The following is a 21,542-nucleotide window of genomic DNA, read 5'->3' as shown; positions in this document are numbered from 1 at the left end:
AGCTACCTGTACCAGTTCTCAACTTCTGAGAGCAGATGCCAAGAAGGGGTTAGACGTGTAAGAGGCTTGTGGGGAAGTGCCTGTGGAGGATGAGGGGAAGGAGGGAGGAGCAGGATCCAGTGAGGAGAGCCTTAGATCTAGGTCTGGGGCTGGCACCCGGGAAACGAGAGGGGGAAGGAGGGAGGACTGGAGAGGGAGAGCCCCAGACTGCAGGGCAGCTTGGAGACAACTTGGCCACCTCAGTAGAGAGCCCCAGAGCTCAGACTGCCTGTGGGGAGGCTGGGGGTCATGTAGGAGTGACTGGTTCCAGCACTAACATCCTTGCTTCTGCATGAAGCTGCACCAGATCCAGAGGTGGGGTTGCTGGAGGCTGTCAGTCAGCAAGGCTCCCCATGGCAGCCCTTTAAGAGGGATGGAGTAGGACACCTTCATGGCTGAGGCACTCCTGCTGTTGTCCCCATATTATAGGTATGGTGGCAAAGGAGAAACAACTCTCATAAAGTTACACAGCTCAGGGGTGGCAGAAGCAAGATTTGATCCCAGACCGGTCAGTCCAGAGTCCTTGCTCTGACCGAGGTGGGGCTGTCCAAGAGGAAGTGTTGCCTCCGGGTGGGACAAGTGGGAGCAAGTAGACACTTGGCAAGAGTTGTGTCACTCAGAGTCTTGAATGCCAGGGTAAGTGAGGGCATGGGTCTTTTACTGTAGTCATGGGGAGCTCTGGCTGGCCATCTGTATCCCGCCACGGGAGAGTGAAGGGGGTGGAGTGGGGACAGTGGCAGCAGATGACTAGGTGGGAGGTGCTGGACATTGCCCTGGGTGAGGCAAGTTTGGGGATGGGGGGCACGCCGGGGGGTTAGGATGTTATTATACCCCCCCAGTTCATATGTTGAAATCCTAACCCCCCAGTACCTCAGAATATGTACTGTATTTGGAGATAGGGTCTTTAAGAGATAATTAGGGTAAAATGAGGTCATTGGGGGGTGCATGCTAATTCAATCTGACAGGTGTTCTTATTAAGAAGAGGAGACTAGGCCCCAGACATGCACAGAGGGACGACCATGTGAAGACTCAGGGAGAAGACCACCATCCTTAGAAGGAACCAACCCTGCCAACACCTTGATCTCCGATTTTTGGCCTCCAGAACTGTGAGGAAATCACGTCTGTTGTTTAAGCCTGGCCTGTGTTGTTACAGCAGCCTGGGCAGAGGGGCAGGCTTGATGGGTTTTCCTTGGGATGCTTTTGCTTTGTGATATCTGTGAGGTGCTTAATGGGAGATGTCTGGGGAAGATTTGGAGCTGAGGGGAGGTGGGGGAGGCCAGTGCTGCAGATGCTGTGGTTCAGGGATGTGACTTCTGTGACAACACATAGGGCCCGTGGGGCAGAATGGCAGAATTGGTGAGGCCCGCAAGCATGCTCAGGACAGGCCCTGCCATCCGGCTGTGGGTGTCCTGGGCCCTGCCGTGGGCTCAGCCATGTGCCCAAGGTCCCTCAGCCAGACCTCAGGAGCCCACCAGGGGCCGGACAGACTGAGTGGGTGGAGTGTGTGTGGGTCCCACTGTAATCGTGTCATTGGACACTGCATATGGTTCCCTGGGTGACACGCTCCCCCTCTGAGCAGCATTTCCTCATCTGTAGTGCTGACCTCTGGGATGTTGTGAAGACAAAATAAAGTGAGCATCTGTGAGGTGCTATGCAAGTGCTGCCATATTATTAACCTAAAACCTGGAGATATCCTGCAAGGAGGGTTGCCCCCAAACAGGCCTGAGGAGGAGTGATTTTGGGCGAGGATGGGGGCAGTAGGGGGCAGAGGTGTCCTGGGCAAAGGTTAGGAGAGGAGGGGCTTCGGGAAGCTCTGCCGGGCTGCCTGAGAGGAGCTGCACCCATTGGAAGGACACAGCTACCTGCCAGTGACCCGCAGGGGACAAATCCAACTGCATGTCCCCATAACCTCATCTGTTACCAGTGCCTTCCACCTGCCAAACCCTCTTGGAAACCAAAAGGCCCCTGTTGGTGGCCTGTGCAGATGAGCCTCTGGGGGCCCAGAGCAGGGGCAGAAGGGCAGAGAGGGATCTGGAGGGGCAAACACAGAATGTCTAGCACACAGGCATCATTTGCTTCCATTATAAACACAAAAGAGACAAGCATATTATTTACAATTAGGTCATATGAAAACCAAAACAGAAATGATGAGTGAGACTGAGGCCAAGTGGAATTTTACTTTTTATTTCATGCCTTTCTGTGGTGCTTGAACACTGTAACAATGCACAGGTGTTATTTTTTAAAAAGAATTATTCAAATGAATGGCCTGGATGTCAGTCCAAGAGGCTTGGGCTTGAATCTGTAAGGGGACAGAGAATCCACATCCTTGGTTCCATCGACAATGTGGCCACTGTTTCGTAGGCTTTCTTGCATCTTCTGGCTGAGCACGCCCTGGAATGCCTCCTCTCCAAGGGGGCCTGGACACATGCTTCTCAGCAACGCTGCTCCCTCCTCCCCAGGTGGAGCTCCTTGCTGCCCTGGTAGAGCTTATTGATCTTCAGCACTGCCATCATCCTGCTGCCCTGGGGGCTGTGTGCCAGGGTTCCCATTTCGCAGCATTGCCCAGGGCTGATAACTGCCTCTTCCCAGTCTCTCTACTTCTCCAACGCCTTTTTCCATCTAGTACTGTATTTGCTCCTCCAATAAACCTGTGAGGCAATTAGGGTGGCACCCATTTTGTAGATGAGCAAACTGAGGTTCTGACAGGCAAACTAACTTGCCCAAAGCTTGCCCTTCTTCTGTTGCTGGGGCCTTTGCAACAAGTCAGAGCTGGACAGGCGCCAGGGACTCAGGCCCTTTTCTACGCAAGATGATGTAGAAATAAGGAAGGAATTAATTTAGAGGGAAAGTATGTTAGAGGTTTTCATTGGTGTGAAGAGAAACGTCTCTTTTTCTTTATCATCTCTGTTTGGAAGAGCACTACCTGGCTTCCTTTTCTTCTTGGCAGGGAATTCCAGTAACAGATTCTCCCCACTACACTGGGAGAGGTATGGCCTGGGGTGAATTCAGTTACTTAGTCAGCCAGTGTCCCCATTCACTCATTCGTTTGTTTATTTACTCAACACAAATTTACTGAGCCTCTACTACATTCTGAACACCATGCCAAGAAGGACAGACATGTGAGACCTGGTCTAGCCTGGAGGTGGGAAATAAGGTTTTTATGGGACTATGTCCTCTACAAAGTTAAGTCTGAGCTGATATTGAAGGATGAAAGGAGTTAACCAGGTGCTGGAGGGAGGAGGAGAATGAACCAGAGAGGCACTCTGTACAAAGGCAGTCCTTGGAAACTAGCTTGGGGATGTTCTGGGTCTCTTTGAGGGGAAAACTGGTCTAATTTCTCTAATGACCAACTTCTTAACTCATTTGGGGTAGGTTCCTCAGTCCTGTTTAATTCTTCTTAGGCTGACCCTGTTTGCTTTAAGTCTTTCAGAAATTCATTAATTCAACAACTGAACACTTACTGTGTGCTTGGTGCTAGAGATATGAAGGGAACAAATGGACAGAAATCACTGCTTTGGTAGAGCTTGCATTCTACTGGAGGAGACCAAAAACAAACAAAATAAAATGTAAAATGTATAACACATTAGCAGGGAATAAATGCCAATAAAAAAGTTAAACAAGATAGGGAAATAGGAAAGAGTAGGGAGCGTGTTATATTGGGTGGTTAAGGCAGGGCTCCCTGAGAAGATAACATTTGAATAAAACCCTGAAGGAGGGGACGGAACCAGGTAATTGGTGGGGAAACAGTCTGTATAGGCAGTGGGAACAGCACATTCAAGGGCCCTGGGGTAGGACTGTGCCTGGTATGTTTGAGGGACTGCAAGGAGGCCAGTGTGGCTGGAGTGATGTAAGCAAGGGGAAAGGAGTAGAGAGTATGGTCAGGGATGTAGTAGGGCATTGCAGGCTGTGATAGCTGGGCGCCACTGGAATGTTCTGAGTCAAGGAGAGACATGATCTGACTCAGGTTGTAACAGGAGCATCTTGGCTGTCCTTCAGTTTTTCTTCCCCCCCAGTTTTATTGAGACACAATTGACATGCAGCACTGTATGAGTTTAGCGTGTACAACATAATGGTTTGACTCACATGTATTGTGAAATAATTACCACAGTAAGTTTAGTTAGTAGTCATCACCTCATATAGATATAAGGAAAAGTAAAAAAAGAAAAAAAAAATTCCTTCTGGTGAGAACTCTTGGGATCTACTCTCTTAATAACTTTCCTGTATATCACACAGCAGTGCTGAATGTCCTGTTGTACCTGACGACCCCAGGGCTTATTTATCTTACACTTGGAAGTTTGTCCCTTTCTACCACTTTTCCAATTTCCTCTCCCCCGACCCTCTGTCTCTGGTGACCTGATCTCTTTTTCTGATCTCTTTTTCTATGAACGTTTTGATTTAGTTTTTAAGATTCCACACGGAAAAGAAGTCACACAGTATTTATCACTCTCTGCTCTTCAGTTTCTGATCACCTATGTGCCCAAGCTGCTAGGACGCATTTCATCTTCAACACCAGTGTCCTCCAAACCTGCCCGCCAAGCTGCGGTTTGGCTCCCGGTGGCAGCAGGCGCTGCATCCCTAGCCCTGACTGGGTGCACAGGGAGGACCACATGATCCAGGGGCGAGCCCTGGCATGGACAAAGGAGCCCAGACCCACAGCATTCCAGAGAGCCCAGACAGCTCCTGGCCACGCGTTCCTGCTCTGGCAGTGTACTGGGAGAGGAGCAGAGAAAATGCTCTCCACCTCCCAGGCCAGGAAGGGAAAGGATGTTAACTCCTTAGAAGGACCTCTGCCCACGTGTCCCTGGGTTGCCTGGAAGATGCCCGCCCTGGAGCAGACAGACAGGCTCTGCCTCACCTCCCCCCCTCCTTACCCGCTGAGTGACCAGGGGAGGACCGCGGCCCCCCAGAGTCCGTTTCTTCATCTGTAAATGCTTGGCTGAGGATCCCACAGGAGTGTGGGGGAAAGGGCGTCGTAGCAGGGTGCGTGGCACCCTCGGCTCACTCGTACTTCTTGGGCAAGTCACTCTGAGCCTCCCTCTTCCCACCTCTGAGTGGAATGCCAATGCGTCCCGGGACTGCTGCGGACTACAGCAGCCTGGGCACGGCCTTTGTAGCCTGTGGAGCACTGCTCTGTCTTCAGGAGGGTGGCCCAGACACGTGGTGTCAGTGATTTGAGGCAGGGGTCAAACGCCCTCAGCCCTTCTGGGAGGCCGGGGAGGCAGCGCCGAGAGCGCGCACTTTCCCCGTGGGGTCACCGTGATTGCTCAGCAGAAAGACCATACCGTATTTCTCCAACAATACGTTCCCTGAGGCAAGTCCCCGACTTTCTCCGGCTCTCAGTGGGATACACAGCGGCCGGTACCGGGCTCGAGGTGGGAGTGGGGGTGGAGGGCAGACCTGACCCGGGCGGCCCCAGGGCCCCCGCCTGGGCCCCGACTTCGGGACAATCTCAGGCCTTGGGGCAGGGCCCGAGGCCCGTCTCACGTTCTCACCTGGGGACCGCGCTTCAGAAGCGTCTCCCGCGGACGCCGCAAGCCCACGGCCGTGCTGGGGGGAGGGGAAGTGGCTGGGGACCGCGGGCCGCGCGGGGCTGGTGGCTCCCGGACCGGGAGCGCGCGGGCGGCCGCAGAGCGCCGCGCGGCCGGGGCGGGGCTGGGGGCGGGGCGGGGCGCGTGACGCGCGACGCGGGCCAATGGGGCGCGCGCCCGGGGCCGAGCCTCCTGCGAGCCTTCGCGGCGCCCGCGGCGTCACGTGAGCCGCGGGGAGTGAGCGCAGAGCTAGCGGCGGCGGGCGAGTGCTCCGCCGCAGCGACCCGCGGGCCAGCGGGTGAGCGAACCAAAGCAGGACCCGCGGCTGGGCCCGCGGCCGCCGCCGGACCGGGAGCCAGGCCGTCGCCCCCAGCCCAGCCCCCGGGGCCTCAGGACCGCCGGGGCCTGGCCGCTAGCCGGGCGTGCGCCAAGTTCAGGTGGGAGAGGCTTGGGGAGGCCGGACGGCCGCGTGGACGCGGCTCCAGGAGCCCAGGGGGCTGGTTGGGACACGAGTGGGGCAGCGGGGCGCTGACTGGTTGGTCGTGTGGCTGGGTGCCCCCGCCGCTGTCCCAAGCTCTGCGCGAGTGTCCGAGGAAATGTCGGAGGAGCGAGGTGAGCCCCCGAGCGGGGCCAGGGATCAGACAAGCCCGTGGGAGAGTGACCCCCAGTTGCTCACAGGCACTTTCCCCGGGCAGGTCCGGGCCGCCGCCTCGGCGCCTGGCCCCGCGAGTCCTGCGCGCCTTGCGGGCTGGCCCTCCCATATGGCGGGCACCCGGCCGGGCCTGGCGAGAGGAGCGGACAGGCGGACACGCCGGCCGGTCGGGGGCCGGGGATGGGGGGACGGAGTGGCCTGTGGCGGTGGGGTTACTGTCGGTCACCGCAGCCTTGGCCCCTGGGGGAGGGGGGCGCAGGCCGAGGGCATGGTGCCCAGCGGGCAGCGCTCCAGGGCTCTACCGAGGGGTCTGAGCGGGTCCCCCATGTCTTCCTTTCCCACGCACCTTCCCACACCCGCGCAGGCACCCACACCAGCTCCACGCGCCAGTATGTCGGGGACACCCTCCGGCACAGCCACACTGCTGCCGCGCACCACGCCCCGCAAACGCACAATCACACGACATGAACTCACACCCCTTCGCGCACACCCGCACTGTTCACATGTCTAGTACTCTCTACTACCCACGCAGAGTCCCCTGGTTCTTTCCACTGAACAAGAGCAGAACGGTGGCTAGGGGGTGGCGGGGAATAGAGAGGCCACTCCCACCCACCATGGCCGTCTGTCGGGTTCCCTCTTTTCTCCCCACTGTGCTATTTCCAAAAGACCCCCCCCTCCCACCCAGGACACAGAGAGGATGTTTTCTCGCCCAGTCCCTGGGGAGCTGACAAAAATCCCCAAATGCATTAGTCCCTCAAATCACCTTTCCCCCAAGGACTAGGTGGCTCCTGGGAGCCCCCGCCGTCCTACAGGTGGGAGGACGCCTGGCCTCTGCGACTTTGGGGCCTGCGGATGGCGCAGGGAGCGGAGACTTTTATTTTGAAGGGCGGCCCCCACCCGCCACCCCCGTGATTTGCACGCTGACCCAATGGCAAGCCCTTGGCCGGCGCTGGGCTTGTTATCAATTACATGTTGTTCCTGCAGCCGCTGTGTCCCCGGGAGGATAAACAGCAGGCCTGGCCCGGCCGGGGGGGGGGGGGGGGGGGGGGGGGAGGGGGCGGAGTCCGGCTGTAGGCCGGGGACGTTGCCCGGAACAGTGTGTCCCCTCCCCCTGCACGCAGGCTGTGCTTCTGGCTATGCCTTGTACTGCTGTGTTTTAGGGCCCCAGCCGGCTCCCTCCAGCCCTGGCAGGGCCCTTTTTCTATCGTCAGCGCCTGGGGTAGCCCCAGAGCCCCTCCTCTGCTCTCAGTGCCTGAGTGTCCAGCCCAGGCTGCTCAGCCCTGCATTAAAACTCTTCTGCCTGACCCTGGCCATTCTATTCCTGGTGGAATCCCCACACCCCTACTGCCTGCCTGACTTCCCCAAGAACCTCTCACTCACTCAACCAGCAAATTCTGCCAGGTCCTATTTTAGACTCTGGGATAGTAGTGGACTGGATAGTCAGAACAGCTTGTATTTTGGTAGGGAGGTAGACAGAAAATAAAGTACACAAACACATAACCAAGATAGTTTTCCCCTGGTAGCAACTGCTGGAAGAATACAATGTGGGATGATTTGACAGAGGGTGGCCCGGAGAGGCCCCCCCCCCCACCCTCCGGCAGTGACCTCAGAGCTGAGATCTAAATAAGGCACTCCCACTGGGAGCACTGGGGGAAGTGGGACCCACAGAGAGGGCACAGCCAGTGTGGAGTGGAGCAGGTGGAGGTGAGGTCTGGGAGAGATGGGCAAGGCCCAGATGCATGGCTTCTGGGAGAAGAGGGGGTCACATTTCTCCTACCCTACCCTACTATACTTTCTTATTTCCCCTGCTCTTTCTTTTTATACCATTTCATCTGTGAATATCTCAGTTATCAACTATAATACCATCATGACACTTAAAAATATTAACTAATTCTTTATTATCATGTAATATTTAGTTGGTGATCACATTTCAGGGGAGAGTTTTAAGTGGGCAAGAACATGGCCTGATCTGCCTCTTACCACCAGTGAAGGCCTGTTCCTAGGTTCCAGGAAGGTTGGAGCCCCCTGATTCCTTAGGATCACAGCGGAGGGACAGAAAGACCATGTGTTCACCTATTTGGAGGTTAATCCTAATGGCTGGTACTGACCAACGCCTGCGTGTGCCAGCCCCTGTAGTAAGTGTTCAACTTGTGTTAGCTCATTGAACTCTTTCAGCAACCTGGCAACTAGGTACCACTGGCAGCAACCCCACCCAACAGACCAAGACACAGACACAGAGAGGTTGCCACCTGCCTGAGGCTGCCCATCTAAGTTGCAGAGCTTCCTGCTCAGAGGGTGGGTGAAAGGAGTGGTGGTGGGGCCTAGGGCAGTGTGGGCTCGTTGCCCTTCCCATTATCTGGCACTTTCATTCCTTCTCAGCACCTGATTTGGTGACTAGTGTATATTTTGAAACTCCCAGTTTTAAATCCTCAGATGAGTATTTATAATCAAAGAGCCAAATGTCCTCCTGGTAAAACTGCCCTGGGGCGCAGACTTGCCAAGGGCATCTACCTTGCCTTAATTTCCTGGAGCTCCGTGAAGCTTCCTGGATAAGGGGGGAACTGAGGTCATTGGGGCCTGGAACAGGTGGGGAAACTGAGATTTGGGGAGTGCACAGCTGATGATGATCCTAGCTGGCCCTGAGAGGTCTCTGTCCCTGGCCAGGCTTGTTGGCTTGTTGACTGTTGGATAGTGCTGTGTGCCAGTTCCAGGAGTAGTCCTCGAGACAGAGCATAGGGGTGGGTGCAGAGTGGTGACAGGAAGCAGAGAATCTCTGGTTTCAGATATAGAATGTTCCCTTTTCCCGAACCTCACTGGTCACTGGGTGGGGACAAAGGTCCACAGAGGTGGCCCCATTACAGCCGTACACTGTTGACTTTCCTTGAACACCAGACCTCGCATGGCCTTCAGAGGACGCAGATGTCCCCTCTCTTCTCTGTTGATATTCTCTGAGCCCCTCCTGGGCACCAGCTGCCACGCCAGAAGCTGGGAACACAGTGGAGACCCAGCAGCCTAGCCTGCCCTCATGGAGTTCATGGTCTAGTGGGGAGACGGGAGTTAGCTGGGCCTTCCTGAGGTGGTGAGTGCTCCATGGGGTATAGGCCAAGGGCATCTTATCTCCCATCCCACTAGGTGGCTATGAAGTCAGAAGGGGGTAGTGGCCGTGCAGGTGCTCTGGGACCTGGGTCCACTTTTGCGCTCGTGAGTTATCACCGTGCAGCAGGGTCCTGTCCACCCAGTGGTAAAGCCTCAGTAAAGTGTCTGGGTACAGTTGAGAGCATTTTGTTCTGTCTCTGCCTTTCCCATTTCACAGAGGAGGCAGGTGAGGCTGGAGGGGTCTGAGAACGGGAGGGTGGATGAGCTGCCCCACTTCAGATGGGGAAACAGCCTGTGAGGACAGGGGCATATGCGGTCTCTAATCTATTTCTTTTTTTTTTTGCCACAAATTAGACTTGCCTGATTAAACTATTGACTGCCAAGTTAAGGTTCAATATCTGATAAAATAATTTTTTAATATGAGCATGGCACATTTAATATTTGGGATATACTTATGTTACAAGTTGCTTGTTTTTTAAAACCTGAAAATCAAATTTAATTGGGTGGCCTATAGTTTTATTTGCTCAGTCTGGCAACCCTACCCAGGCTCTAACAACCACAGGGGTCAGAGGGCAAATGGCCATTCTCCTACCCCCTTCCAGTGACTCAACAAGAATGAAGCTGAGGTCAGGTGTCCTCAGCAATGCAGCCACTCCAGTTAGCTGGACGGGGTTCCCCAACCTTGGCCGTTTCAGGGTACAGAGAGCCTCCTTACGTCCTTTCTTGCTCACATGCACCCACGCTCAATCATTCACAGATACATGGGTGTTCTTTCCCGAATTGTTCTGGAAAACCTGTTTGAAACCAAAAGTACCCTGGATTGTGCAATGGGCTTGGAGAGCGCTCTTTTGCAAATAGGTGGTGCAATTTTGGAAAACACTCTTGCAGACAGAGTTCTCCCACGGGATGGGATGGAGACAGGATCCAGGCATTTGGCAGTGGGAGACTGTGGGTGGGCAGCGGGGTGGAGGCACAGGTCTACGAGGTGGCAGGTGAGCATGCCATCCTCCTGATCAGGCCTCCTTTGTTCCTCTCTGCAGCCGCCAACGGCACGGCCAGGCCAGCATGGTGGACCACTTGATGCCAGTGGACGAGACCTTCTCGTCGCTGAAATGCCCAGTTGGCTATCTGGGCGGCAGGCTGGCCGGTGGGCGGGCATACCACAGGCTGCCCTCGCCCCTCTCGGAGGATGACAGCGACGCCTCCAGTCTCTGCTCCTGTGCCAGCCCAGACTCACAGGCCGTCTGCTCCTGCTATGGTGGTGGCCCGGGTGCTGAAGGCCAGGACAGCATCTTGGACTTCCTGCTGTCCCAGGCCACGCTGGGCAGTGGTGGTGGCGGTGGCATCGGGGCCAGCAGTGGTCCCATGGCCTGGGGGGCCTGGCGGAGGGCACCGGCACCTGGGAAGGGAGAGCATTTCTGCTTCTCCGAATTTCCTGTGGGCGACCCCGATGATGTCCCAAGGCCCTTCCAGCCCACCCTGGAGGAGATTGAAGAGTTTCTAGAGGAGAACATGGAGCTGGGGGTCAAGGAAGCCCCAGAGAGCAACAGCAAGGACTCGGAGGCCTGTGGCCAGTTCTCAGCAGGGCCCCACAGGAGCCACCTCCATCCTGGGTCCGGTGGGAGAGAGCGCTGCACCCCCCCTCTGAGCAGTGCCAGTGTGGGTGGCAGCCAGAGCCCAGGTGGGGGGCCCACATCTGATGGCCCCATCCCCGTGCTGCTGCAGATCCAGCCTGTGCAGGTGAAGCAGGAATCAGGCACGGAGCCTGCCTCCCCTGGGCAGGCCCCAGAAAGTGTCAAGGTGGCCCAGCTTCTGGTCAATATCCAGGGTCAGACCTTTGCACTTGTGCCCCAGGTGGTGCCCTCCTCCAATGTGAACCTGTCCTCCAAGTTCGTGCGTATCGCTCCTGTGCCCATCGCTGCCAAGCCCGTTGGGTCGGGACCCCTGGGGCCTGGCCCCACCGGCCTACTCATGGGCCAGAAGTTCCCCAAGAATCCTGCAGCAGAACTCATCAAAATGCACAAATGTACTTTCCCCGGCTGCAGCAAGATGTACACCAAAAGCAGCCACCTCAAGGCCCACTTGCGCCGGCACACAGGCGAGAAGCCCTTTGCCTGCACCTGGCCGGGCTGCGGCTGGAGGTCAGTATGACAGGTGACGGGCCGGGTGCTGAGCATGACTGGCTCGTCTCTGTTCCCCTGGGTGTGCGGTCAAGGCCTGGCTCACCATGAGATAAGGCTGATTAGGAAGGGGGGAGTGGGGTCTGAGCTGGCATGGCTGCCCAGAGCTTTCCTTGTCCCTAGTGATCACTAAAGCCTGAAACCAACTGGTCTCCGGTTTCATAATGACCAGGTAAGGCTTGCTGCGGCTCATGCTGACGGTGAGGAGCTGGGCCATGGCAGAAGGGCTCTCTTAGTAACAAGGGCGGCTATTTTAGAAAGGTGGAGTGAGGGCTGTGTATCAGAGGGGCTGTGGCCATGTGCACACGGCCCCCTCTGTGCCTCACAGCACCCCTAAGGGTGAGTACTACCCTGACTACCACCTTTCAGCTGCGGGAACAGGCTCAGATCGGCTAGGTAACTTGCCCAAGGCCACACCACGTTGTAAATGGGATTCGAGCCCAGAGGGTCCTGTGTCAGAGAAGTCACATTCTGGAAACGCCGCTGTTTCCGCCAGAGGGACCAGCTTCGCTTGTAGATGTTCACGGACTCGTGGACTGGGCCTGGTCCTTGCGCCCCTGGGGGTACTTGAAGGTGTATTTGGGGAACTTCAAAGGACAACCAAGAGGGGAGGACCAGGCGGGGCGTGCTGAAGTAAAGGTGGAGGAGTCCTTCCAGACTCCACTCCGTGGGGTTCAGCAGGGGAAACCAGCTCTCAAAGGACAGGGGTCTTGCTCAGGGCCACGCAGCCAGCGGGTGGCAGAGCTGGATGGGCCCCCAGGTGGGCTTGTGCACCTTTTCCTGAAATGCAGGCAGCCAGGAGCTCCCGTGCTCGGGGGTACCACGGCTGGGCTCTCCCCAGTCTTTAGGATGCCGACCCTGGAGGAACGCGGCCCCCCTGGGAGGGTGGCCTGTGCTCCCCACGTTCCCAGGCTGTGCTGCGCGGCCGCTGCTTTGTGAGTGTGAGAGCCACGTGGCGTGCTCATCTGTGTGCAGACCTCACAGTGGGCGTGCAGCTGTGCGTGTGCACGTGGGTACATGTCTTGCTTTCTTAGTGTGCGTCTTGGCGGTTGGCATAACCCCACGTGTTTGGGTACCTCGTCCGCGTGTGTGCATCTGTGTGGGCGTGACCGATGGGGAGCAGTCGGCAGCTTCTGTTTTCTGGAGCAGACTCCTCTGAGAGCGCGCCGATACCCGATGCGATGCTGCAGCCTCTTTCCATGGAGGGCTGGGCTGGCCAAGGAAGGCACTTTTCCCAAACAGCTCTGGGGTTATGGAGGCCCTTCCCGAGGAAGGGTCTCACCCAGCTGCTGCCCCCCAAAGGCACCTGTCAGACAGGCCCACGTGGCTTCTGCAAGAGTGGGCACAGTGTTAACGTCACATCCCTCTCTGGGCCTCCCGCCACAGTCTGCTGAGTGGGCCTTGGGGTGACCGGTGCACCTGTGGGGACACTTGTGAGGCCCAGCGCGGTGGTGGGTATGCGGTGTGGGTGGTCAGAGCTTGGGTGTGGGAAGAGAAGCTGAGACCCTGGGGCCATAGAGGCAGGCGCTCAACTGTAGAAGGGAGGGGCATTGTGACACCCTGGCTGGGTGATAGCTGGCAACAATGGCGGGGAGCCTCAGCCTAGGTCAGCCTCCAACTTGCTGTGTGCCCTCGGGGAGGTCCCCCCTGGCCAAGCCTCAGTTTCCTCATCTGTGAAGTGGAGGGCCTGCTCCGTACCAGGGTCAGGAGCGGAGGGGCACTCAGCACCACCCCCTTCTCATTGGTGGTACTGTTACTCATACAAGGGCAGAGTCTGAGAAGGGTGCCATTTTGGAGGTACCCCAGACTCACAGGGACTCTTCTTGGATGCATTTTCCTCTTGGTGGGGGACAGGGCTGTGGAGGGGTTGAGCATCTGGCTGGACAGAGCACTAGCTCAACTCATGATGGGCTCACCTTCCTGGGCACTGTCCCCTGGCCACTGCTGACTCTTGGCGAGTGGCCCCTCCGGTCAGGATGAGTCTGGGTAGGGCCACGGGGAGGAAGGGTGTGGTCCTTGGTAAGGCTGCCCACTTGTCCCATTCCCCCCAGGAGGAGGGGACCTGCCTTCTGGGCTGTCCCAGAGAGCAGATGGAACGCTCAGCCCAGAATGCATCTTAGGGAGGCAGATCTCAGCCCCAACACAGTAGCCTCTGGAGGTGGTGAGTTCCCCATGGTAGGAGGTATGCAAGCAAGTGGGGGTGGGATTTGTGGAGGGGATTCAGCTTTGCCACTGTGTGGGCCTTGGAACTGGTCTTCTTGCCCAGGACCCTCTTGCAGGGGCAGGCTGGTGTGTGCCTGGCATGGCGAGGTCCCTGTGGAGCTGATCGTGGAGCCATCCCTGCCTCCAGCCACTCCTAGGCCTTCAGAGGGCCTCCCCAGCTTCTCCCAGTGTTCTCCTGGAATAGGGTCTGGCCTTTGGGGGGTTACAGGTGATGGAGGCACAGGGAGCTGAAGGTGCCTGCCTTTTGGGAGAGCTATTTCTCTGAGAATGCAAGAGTCCCTGGTTGGCCTTCAGAAATCCTGAGCCCCTGGAGTTGTGTACAGATGTGCATGTCCCTTGTATGTGGAGGGAGCCCTTGCAGTAGTTGGGCGGGAAGACAGACCGGCTTTGGGGCAGCTTGGTCTGGACAGGACAGCAGTAGTAGTGATGATGACAGGCGCCATATTTTCTAACCACTTACTCTGTGCTGGGCACTGCTCTAACCTTCCACAAATCCCTACCCTTGCTTGTGTACTTCCTGCCATGAGGAACTCACTACCTTATGAGGCTATTCTGACCTTTTCATGTGCTTTGGCACACTTAGATTCCTATCCAAACTTCTCATTCTGGTACGATCTGCTTGCCAACCTCCCTTCCACAATGTAGGCTCCCACTCAGGCCCCCACCCTCTCTGTGCCCTCTCTGCACCCTCTGTCTCCACCACTTTCCTCCTGATGGCAATGGTAGTTGGTCTTGCGATGGCCCCTGCTTTGTTCTACACATGTCACATAGATAAGCTCGTTGAGTCCTTACAACAACTCTGTGACACAGAGGCACCAGTGTGCATTTCCCAGAGAGCCCACAGGGATGGAGCTAGTGGGCATGGCTCTGGGTGTGCCCTCGGGCAGGTGCCTCAGCGCCACACTGACCCACCAGCAGTCTGGTGGGCATACCTTTCCCCCCTGGAAACTCGACACCTGTAGCTACTCGGCTGGCCTTTCCCTCATCTTCTCTCCCTGTGTGCCTGGGTACCATAATGGCTGGGTGTCCTCTCTCCCCCATGAGGCCAGCAGCTCTTTCAGGTGTCATGCTTCTGGGCTAGGGGAAAAGAGCCAACCACAACCACGGCAATAACAGTAGGTCCTGATGCGTGCTCTGAATGTTCCAAAGCAGCTCATTTAATGCCCCAAACAAGTCTACAAGGTAGGCATCAGTATGCTGTCCCCATTTACAGAGGAGGAATTTGAGGCACAGAACAGTTAAGTAAGTTCTTCTTGGTCACACAGCTAGTGAGTAGCAGGTCAGGAGTTCAGCCCAGGCTGTTTGCCCCCGCCCCGACCTCCTCCACCCAGACTCAGGACCTCTCTCTAGCCCCCAGGGCAAACCTCCCGTGGCAGGTGGCCTGTGCAAGTGGTGGGAAATAGGATCTCCACCTGCAGCTGCTCTTCAGGCAGCACCCCGGCATACTTGCCTGCCTTCTCATATGGGGAGCTTCCCATGCCCAAGGCTGCCTCTCTTCCTGGTGGCCCCAGTGAACAGTTTGCTCTTTATCCTGCTGGGTTGGTTCCGGCCCTGGCACTGTGTCCTGTGCCCCTCTGTGAAATGAATGGTGTCCTCCCCCCCCCCCCACCCCGGGCATCATTTGCCAGGTAACCAGCCCCCACTTCCTTCTGCTTTTGGTCCTGAACCCAATATTCCTTGTCCCCTCCTCTCTTGGGACGTGGTTCTGGCATCCTTGATGGGGCTCAAACCAGACTTTTCCTATCCTGATCTAACTGTCTGGGAAGTGGCTGTTTGCCTGCCTTCCTAGAAGTTTCCTTGCTACACTCTCGGACACAGGCCCCCTTTGTTCACGGCAGCAGAACGTCCTGTTCCGGAATGGCCAAGCTGTTCCATCCAGAAAGAATACCCTCCTTCCACAGCTAATAGGAATACTAGTAACTTTTAGCAGCCCTGTGTGGCAGGTACTGTGGTCATTCCCAGTGGATCTGGAGGCCCAGAGAAGGGTGGTTGCAGGCCTGAGGCCCCAGGGCCAGGATGGGGCAGGGACAGGATTCAGACCCAGTGGTCCGCTCCTGGCCTGCTCTCTTGGCCCCTGTGTCACTGCTGGTCCTGTTCAAGGAGGCATTCTCTAACTTCTTCCCTGCACTTGGCAGAGCTCCCAAGTGGTGTTGGGCGGGTTATGCACTGTACCACTACTCTAGGGAGCACGATTCCCATTGCAGTCCTTGAGACCTGACTATTTACAGTAATGGCTTTCTGGCTGATGGAAGGGACGCTTTGCACAAAGGTGCGGTGTGTGCCAGTTGTGGGGCTGTCGTGTTGGCTGCCTTCCTCTCCTGCACCTCAGCAGCAGGAGTCATGGTGCTGTCCCATGTGCCCCTGGACATTGCTGCACTGAGCTCCTTGCAGGTAATCAGAGCTCACAGTCATTGAATGATTGCCATGTGCTGAGCACTGTTATAAACACTCAGTGCCTTTTACAATCCTCACAGTCCTGTGAGGCAGAGCTGTCAGTTCCCTGTCTCCAGGTGGGGAAACTGAGCCTCAGAGAGCTTGGTGACTTGCCCAGGTCACCAAGTGGCAGAGCTCACTGCCTGCAAGGCCTGAATCTTAGCCACGTGGCCTCATTCCCACTGTGTGGCCTTTAGGCTCCTCCAGTGGCTGCTGTCTGGGACAATGTGTGTGAGGGTGTGAGATAGGGATCTTCTGAGGGCTCAATTCCCAGGGATGGACCCCTCAGGTCACAGGATCCTGAGGCAGCAGGGAAGAGGCTTGCAGGTTGGGACAACTTGTTCTCAGGCCTGGCTCTCCCTCAGTGTCCCCATGGTGAGAGGGCCACTGTGGTCTTTGTGTCAACTCCTTTGGCCTCTGAGACAAGTCCCAGAAGGTGGACGAAAATCCCAAGGTCTTCACTGCATGAGTGAGGATACAGGCCCGAGAGGGTTCCCAAGCTTGCTCAGGATCACGCAGGGCTCCTGGTGGGGTGGGGACCTGAAAGGATCCAACCATTCTGCTGGCTGTGTGACCTGGAAAGCCCCTTGTCCTTGTTGAGCCCTTGCTGTGGTATTGTCAGTTCTCTGGGACTGATCCTGGTGCCCAGAAAGGGCTCACCGAAGGCTATTGCTGGTGGCGTTGTTTCTGTGGCTTCCTGCTTGCCCCTGTCCTGGGCAGGCCCACCTGTTCAGAAGCTGTATGTTCAACTCCTGCTGGGGGCAGGTGGCTCTGGCCTGGGAGCGGGGTTGGAGCTCTGACCTCCAGGGTGCATTGATGCCACTTCCTCACTGGCTCAGGGCTCCAGTGACACACACCACCTAACCCGGCAATGTGGAGGAGACCAGGCGCTCTGCAGTCACCGGGGTGGGCGGGGGGGAGGCAGGGTACGGCAGGGCGCTGCGCCAGGACCTTTGCTCTGCCGTGTGGGGATGCTGGATCAGGCCCTCATCACTCGGAGCCTCAATTTCCTCATCTGGCAAGTGGGCCAGTCCGGCTTCCATTATTTCAGACATATGCTGAGAGCGTTGCTCTGTGCCAGCCTCGATTGGTGCTCTGGGGGATGATGTGGGGTGCCAGCCTCCGAGTGCAGAAACCTGGCTGTGCTATCAGGACAAGGCCCTGGGCCCCGGAGTAGCTGAGCCAGGCTGAGCTGCCTGTCCTCTGTGCTTCTGGGCAGGCTCCCTATCTGGTGCTCAGGCCTTCCTACTCCCCAGCTGCGCCTTCCCCAGGGCATGTTCCTTCTAGTCCTTGGCAGGCTGTGGGATTAAGGAAGGCCTCCACCCACAGGGTCAGGTGAGAGGTAGGCTACCCATTGGCTGGTTTGGGGACAGCTGTTCCAGCTAACCTACCTCTTGCTGTGTGGCCACAGGTTCAGGGAGGGGCTGCTGGACCTGTGTGTGTGTGTGTGCACACATGTGTTCATGTATGTGCATGTGCACCCTCATGTGCTGTGACCGTGTACATGCATGTGTGCGCACACATGTAGAGTGGACACGTGTGCAGTGCACCCATGTTTGTGACGTGCACATGTGTGGCATGTATATAGGGGTGTGTACGTGTGCGTTGTGTGGTGTGCACACGTGTTTGTGTGTGCAGGTGATGAGACTTGAGAAGAATTCCCTGTGACAGCCCTACATCCTCCCGTGGGTGCTTGCTGTATCCATGCTTTCATGTAAATGCACTTATTGGCCACCTGCCATACGCCAGGCCCTGGGCTGCTTGTGGGATGGATCACAGGGAATGAGACACATGTCTTTCCTCATGGTGCTGATGGTCTAATGGCACAGACTGACATTCATCAGAAGTTGAAAACGAATTTAAAATTACAGCAGTGGTGGGGCCAAGAAAGTGAGGTGCATTTTGTGTCGCAGGAGCCTAGAATGGGATGCAGTCCTGGAAGGCTTTCTTGAGGAAGTGACATTTGAGCTGAGCTCTAAGGGATGGGGGGAGGGAGCAAGAAGAGGGGAGGGAAGAGCATTTCAGATGGAGGGAACGGTATGTGCAAATGTCCTATGGCAAGACGGACCAAGGATGGGTCAATGGACCAAGGTAGAGCACGGTGGAGGACAGTATGTATGTGTGGGGAGTGGGATCTCATTGTCAGGATGAGGGTCATGGGGTAGGGGGAACTTCAAATCCCTGAAGTCAGTGGCAGCGGTCTGAGCCCTGTGGCCCAGCTGGGACCCTTACCTCTCCCCTTAGCAGCTGCTCACTCTCAGTGGCCTCTGGGCTGTGGGAGCGCTTGCTTCCAGGCAGGCTGAGGCCAAAGGAGGGAGGTGGCAGGTGAACCATTTAAAGTTTCAGAAGTACCTTGCAGTGGTGTGGTTTTGTCTGGTGACAGCGTAGGGGACCCAGCCTTCAGGAAAGTAGTGACCAGGAGTGGGGGGGGGGGGGCTCAATTCTGAAGACCCTGCCTCAGCTGAAATGAAGACAAGGGAGAGGAGCCAGGGGCTCCCTGCAGTGCTGGGGAAGAGATAGCTCTCCCAGGCTTCGCTTTCCCCTCAGGAGGGGCTTCCTCCTTTGGACCTTCCTAGAACCCCAAGTTCTGCCTAGGGGGCAGCATGGGGTGCAGCTAGCGGCAGTCGGGGCCAGGGTGATCCTGCAACTCACCACTGGAAGGGGAGAGGGAGGATGCTGTGGAGAGTAAATCCTGGGCTCTGGTGGGCTTGACAGCCTATCAGAATATTTACCACTGCTCACAGGCCCAGATGCCCAAGAACGGACCGCTGTGCCACCACTGAGGCTTTTACTGACAGTTCTTGCCACCCTGGGGGGCGGGGGGCGGGGGACAGTGACTTTTCACCGGTGGATTTAGAAGTAACTCGGGACCCGGAGAAGTGTTGGGGCCGCGCCTGCCGTGCCTGCCGCGCCTGCCCGGCTGGGTAGAGCCCTGCACCTGCCGGCTGCGTTCTGGGTGGGCGCCTGGCGGGGCGGGCCTCGCTGACCGCGGCCGGTGCGTGTCCCGCAGGTTCTCCCGCTCGGACGAGCTGTCGCGGCACCGGCGCTCGCACTCGGGCGTGAAGCCCTACCAGTGTCCTGTGTGCGAGAAGAAGTTCGCGCGGAGCGACCACCTCTCCAAGCACATCAAGGTGCACCGCTTTCCCCGGAGCAGCCGCTCGGTGCGCGCAGTGAACTGAGCGCCCGCCAGCCCCCGCCCCTCCCCCGCCCCGTTATTTTGTAGCAATAATTTATTTGCCTCTTCAGAGGGACGTGACAATGTTGCCAACCCACTTTCTGAAGCCCGGGAAGTGCAGGAAGACGGGGGCTTGCCTGGGAGGCGGGAACCCAGAGCCCCCAGCCCGCTGCCTTTCCTAGGAAGACCTAGAGCCACACCCGCGCCCCTGGGGGCTGGGCCCCTAGCACCCGGGCTGCAGGCTGCAGGCCGGCCTTCCCGCCTTCGTGCCATCGTGCCTTCCCGTGGGCCGGCCTGTGCTGCAGCGGCCTGGGAGCCTGGACCTTCTCCCACTGGGCTCCCTGCCTGGGCCAAGGCTGGCACTTTTTTGCTCAGAAGAAGTAATGTGCAGTTTTGAAATGTCAGTTCCCAGAGGGAGCCATGCTGGGAAGAAGGAAGTAGGCCAGAAGTCCAGGGCTGCACTGTGGTGTGAGGGTGGCTTTGTCCAAGATCTCCCGCTCAGCCTGACTACCAGAGGGTAAGAGCAGGGCAGTCAGGGGTGCAGAGCCTGGCCCCTGGGCAGATGTGGAATTAGGCTGAGAAGCCCCCTCTTTGGGGGCCTGGCAATGCATGTGCTTGAGTTAAAGTGCAGGGCAGACAGACAGATGCAGGCTAGCCCCAGAGCATTTGTACCCAACATGGCTCATCCCCTCATCCCGTTTCCAGACAAATCCAGACACCAGCCTCCAGGGTCACCTTGGGGAAGAGAGGGGAGCAGGCTGCATTGCGTGTAGGAGAACTAGATAGAGCCTCCGAATCCTGATTTAGAAATGCATTCCTTATTTTGTCTAGAAATTAATATCAAATGAACTAGCTTGTTTTGACAGGTTTATTTCACATCCTATGAATGTATGTAAATAAGCTGTACATAGGTACATCTACATAAAATATCTTTTAATAACATATCAACATTTGTGTAAATTTGAAATTAAAAAATCTATAAAGCTGGTGTACATATGTTACAATTATGTATATTTTCTTTGGTCCTTCATAAAAATATATTTACTTTGCCAATAAAAAGAAAAAAGAACTCAATAACTTTATGGCATTCATGTTTTCCTCTGCTTTGCCAGGAAATGGAGGTGATTCTGAGGTCTGAGGGCTGAGTCTCTGTGTCTGTGTTTGCAGCATTTGGGGGACCTTGGTTTGTACCCAGAGGGACATGAAGACCCCTTTGGGATTCAGCCCCAGGCGCAGCAGTGCAGGCTTCTCAAAGCAACCCCACCTCCGTGCTGGCTGCTGGGTTTTTGCTCACTGCGGTTTCCTGGAGGGCTCCCTCCCCTCTCTCCACAAACCCAAATCCAGCCCCCATCCCGGCGTCACCTATGGGAGGCTAGCACAGGCTAGGCCAGGCCCACAGTGATCAGTGCTACTCTGATGTATTGTTGGAGACCCTCACTCAGTGCTCCCTGTGCAGGCCTTCAAGCATCTACTGAGCACCCACTGTATGCATGGTGTGCCGAGGAGACTCCCTTTAGGAAATGGCATGTTATTCCCACCTACCCAGGACATTGTAAGTGGACTGAGAGCTGACTGGCAGAGAGGAGCCTTGGAGAGGCCAGTACGTGCAATGAGGCTGCCTCCTCTACCCATCCGAGCTACTCTGAGTTCTAGGGAGACAAGTCCTCCTGAACTCCCCCAGATTTTTGGGATCTCCACCATATGCTTGCACAGTGGAAGTCTGAATGCTTCCACCTGTCCTGGGTGGGTTGGAAGCTGGGGACAGTGGGAGCCAGAGAACAAGGAGAGGCCGTGAGCTAGCAAGGGAGCTCAACTGGGTGGCTGAAGTTGGGCAGGGCAGGCTAGGCCCGGTGGCTGGTGTGACGAGGCTGCCCCAAGTCTCCTGTCCACGTGAGGTGAGAGGCGAGAACCTTCCAGAGGTGACCCTTTCCCCAGGAGCCCAGTGCAAGCACGGCAAGTCTTTCTTAGTGACACCCTTGGAGATGGTGGCAGGTGGTGATGCACCCATGGATTTCCAGCAGAGAGATGTCTAATCAAGGGAGATGTGTGCACGTGTGCACGCATGTGCATGAAGTCGTGTACTTCTGAAGGTGGAAGTCCTTGTTCCTGCTGATGGGAGCCACCTGCCACCGTCATCTTCCCTGTCTAGTGGGAGCTGGCAGACATGAAGCTTTCATGTGCACCCAGCACTACAGCATGGGTGATTGGAGATTGGG

The 21,542-nt window shown here is 56.6% G+C and overlaps 1 protein-coding gene and 1 long non-coding RNA gene across 6 annotated transcripts; one reads left to right on the top strand and one right to left on the bottom strand.

Moving 5' to 3' along the window:
* Positions 1-2,202: 2,202 nt before the first annotated feature.
* Positions 2,203-5,672, bottom strand: LOC118526542 (uncharacterized). Of its 4 annotated transcripts, none has more exons than XR_013448641.1 (3): positions 5,532-5,672; positions 3,501-3,573; positions 2,203-2,839 (listed from the first exon to the last, which is right to left on the bottom strand). It is a non-coding gene; the product is annotated as an uncharacterized LOC118526542 (long non-coding RNA). The 4 variants fall into 4 exon arrangements; XR_013448650.1 differs by having other exon boundaries at positions 3,501-3,570; XR_013448648.1 differs by lacking the exon at positions 5,532-5,672 and adding an exon at positions 4,911-5,525.
* Positions 5,673-5,776: 104 nt separating this feature from the next.
* KLF15 (KLF transcription factor 15) lies at positions 5,777-20,403 on the top strand. 2 transcript variants are annotated; one of them, XM_036077833.2, is made up of 3 exons: positions 5,777-6,004; positions 10,356-11,456; positions 19,162-20,403. In XM_036077833.2, exons 2-3 carry the CDS (start codon positions 10,381-10,383, stop codon positions 19,328-19,330), a joined length of 1,245 nt encoding a protein of 414 aa, XP_035933726.1. In that variant the 5' UTR covers positions 5,777-6,004; positions 10,356-10,380; the 3' UTR covers positions 19,331-20,403. The 2 variants fall into 2 exon arrangements, with proteins under 2 accessions (XP_035933726.1, XP_035933727.1); XM_036077834.2 differs by lacking the exon at positions 5,777-6,004 and adding an exon at positions 9,139-9,298.
* The last annotated feature ends 1,139 nt before the right edge of the window (positions 20,404-21,542 follow it).

Source organism: Halichoerus grypus, chromosome 1 (assembly GCF_964656455.1).
Source record: "Halichoerus grypus chromosome 1, mHalGry1.hap1.1, whole genome shotgun sequence".
Taxonomy (NCBI): domain Eukaryota; kingdom Metazoa; phylum Chordata; class Mammalia; order Carnivora; family Phocidae; genus Halichoerus; species Halichoerus grypus.
Note: the sequence above shows the minus strand (reverse complement) of the source record. Positions and strands in the feature narration are given on the sequence as shown.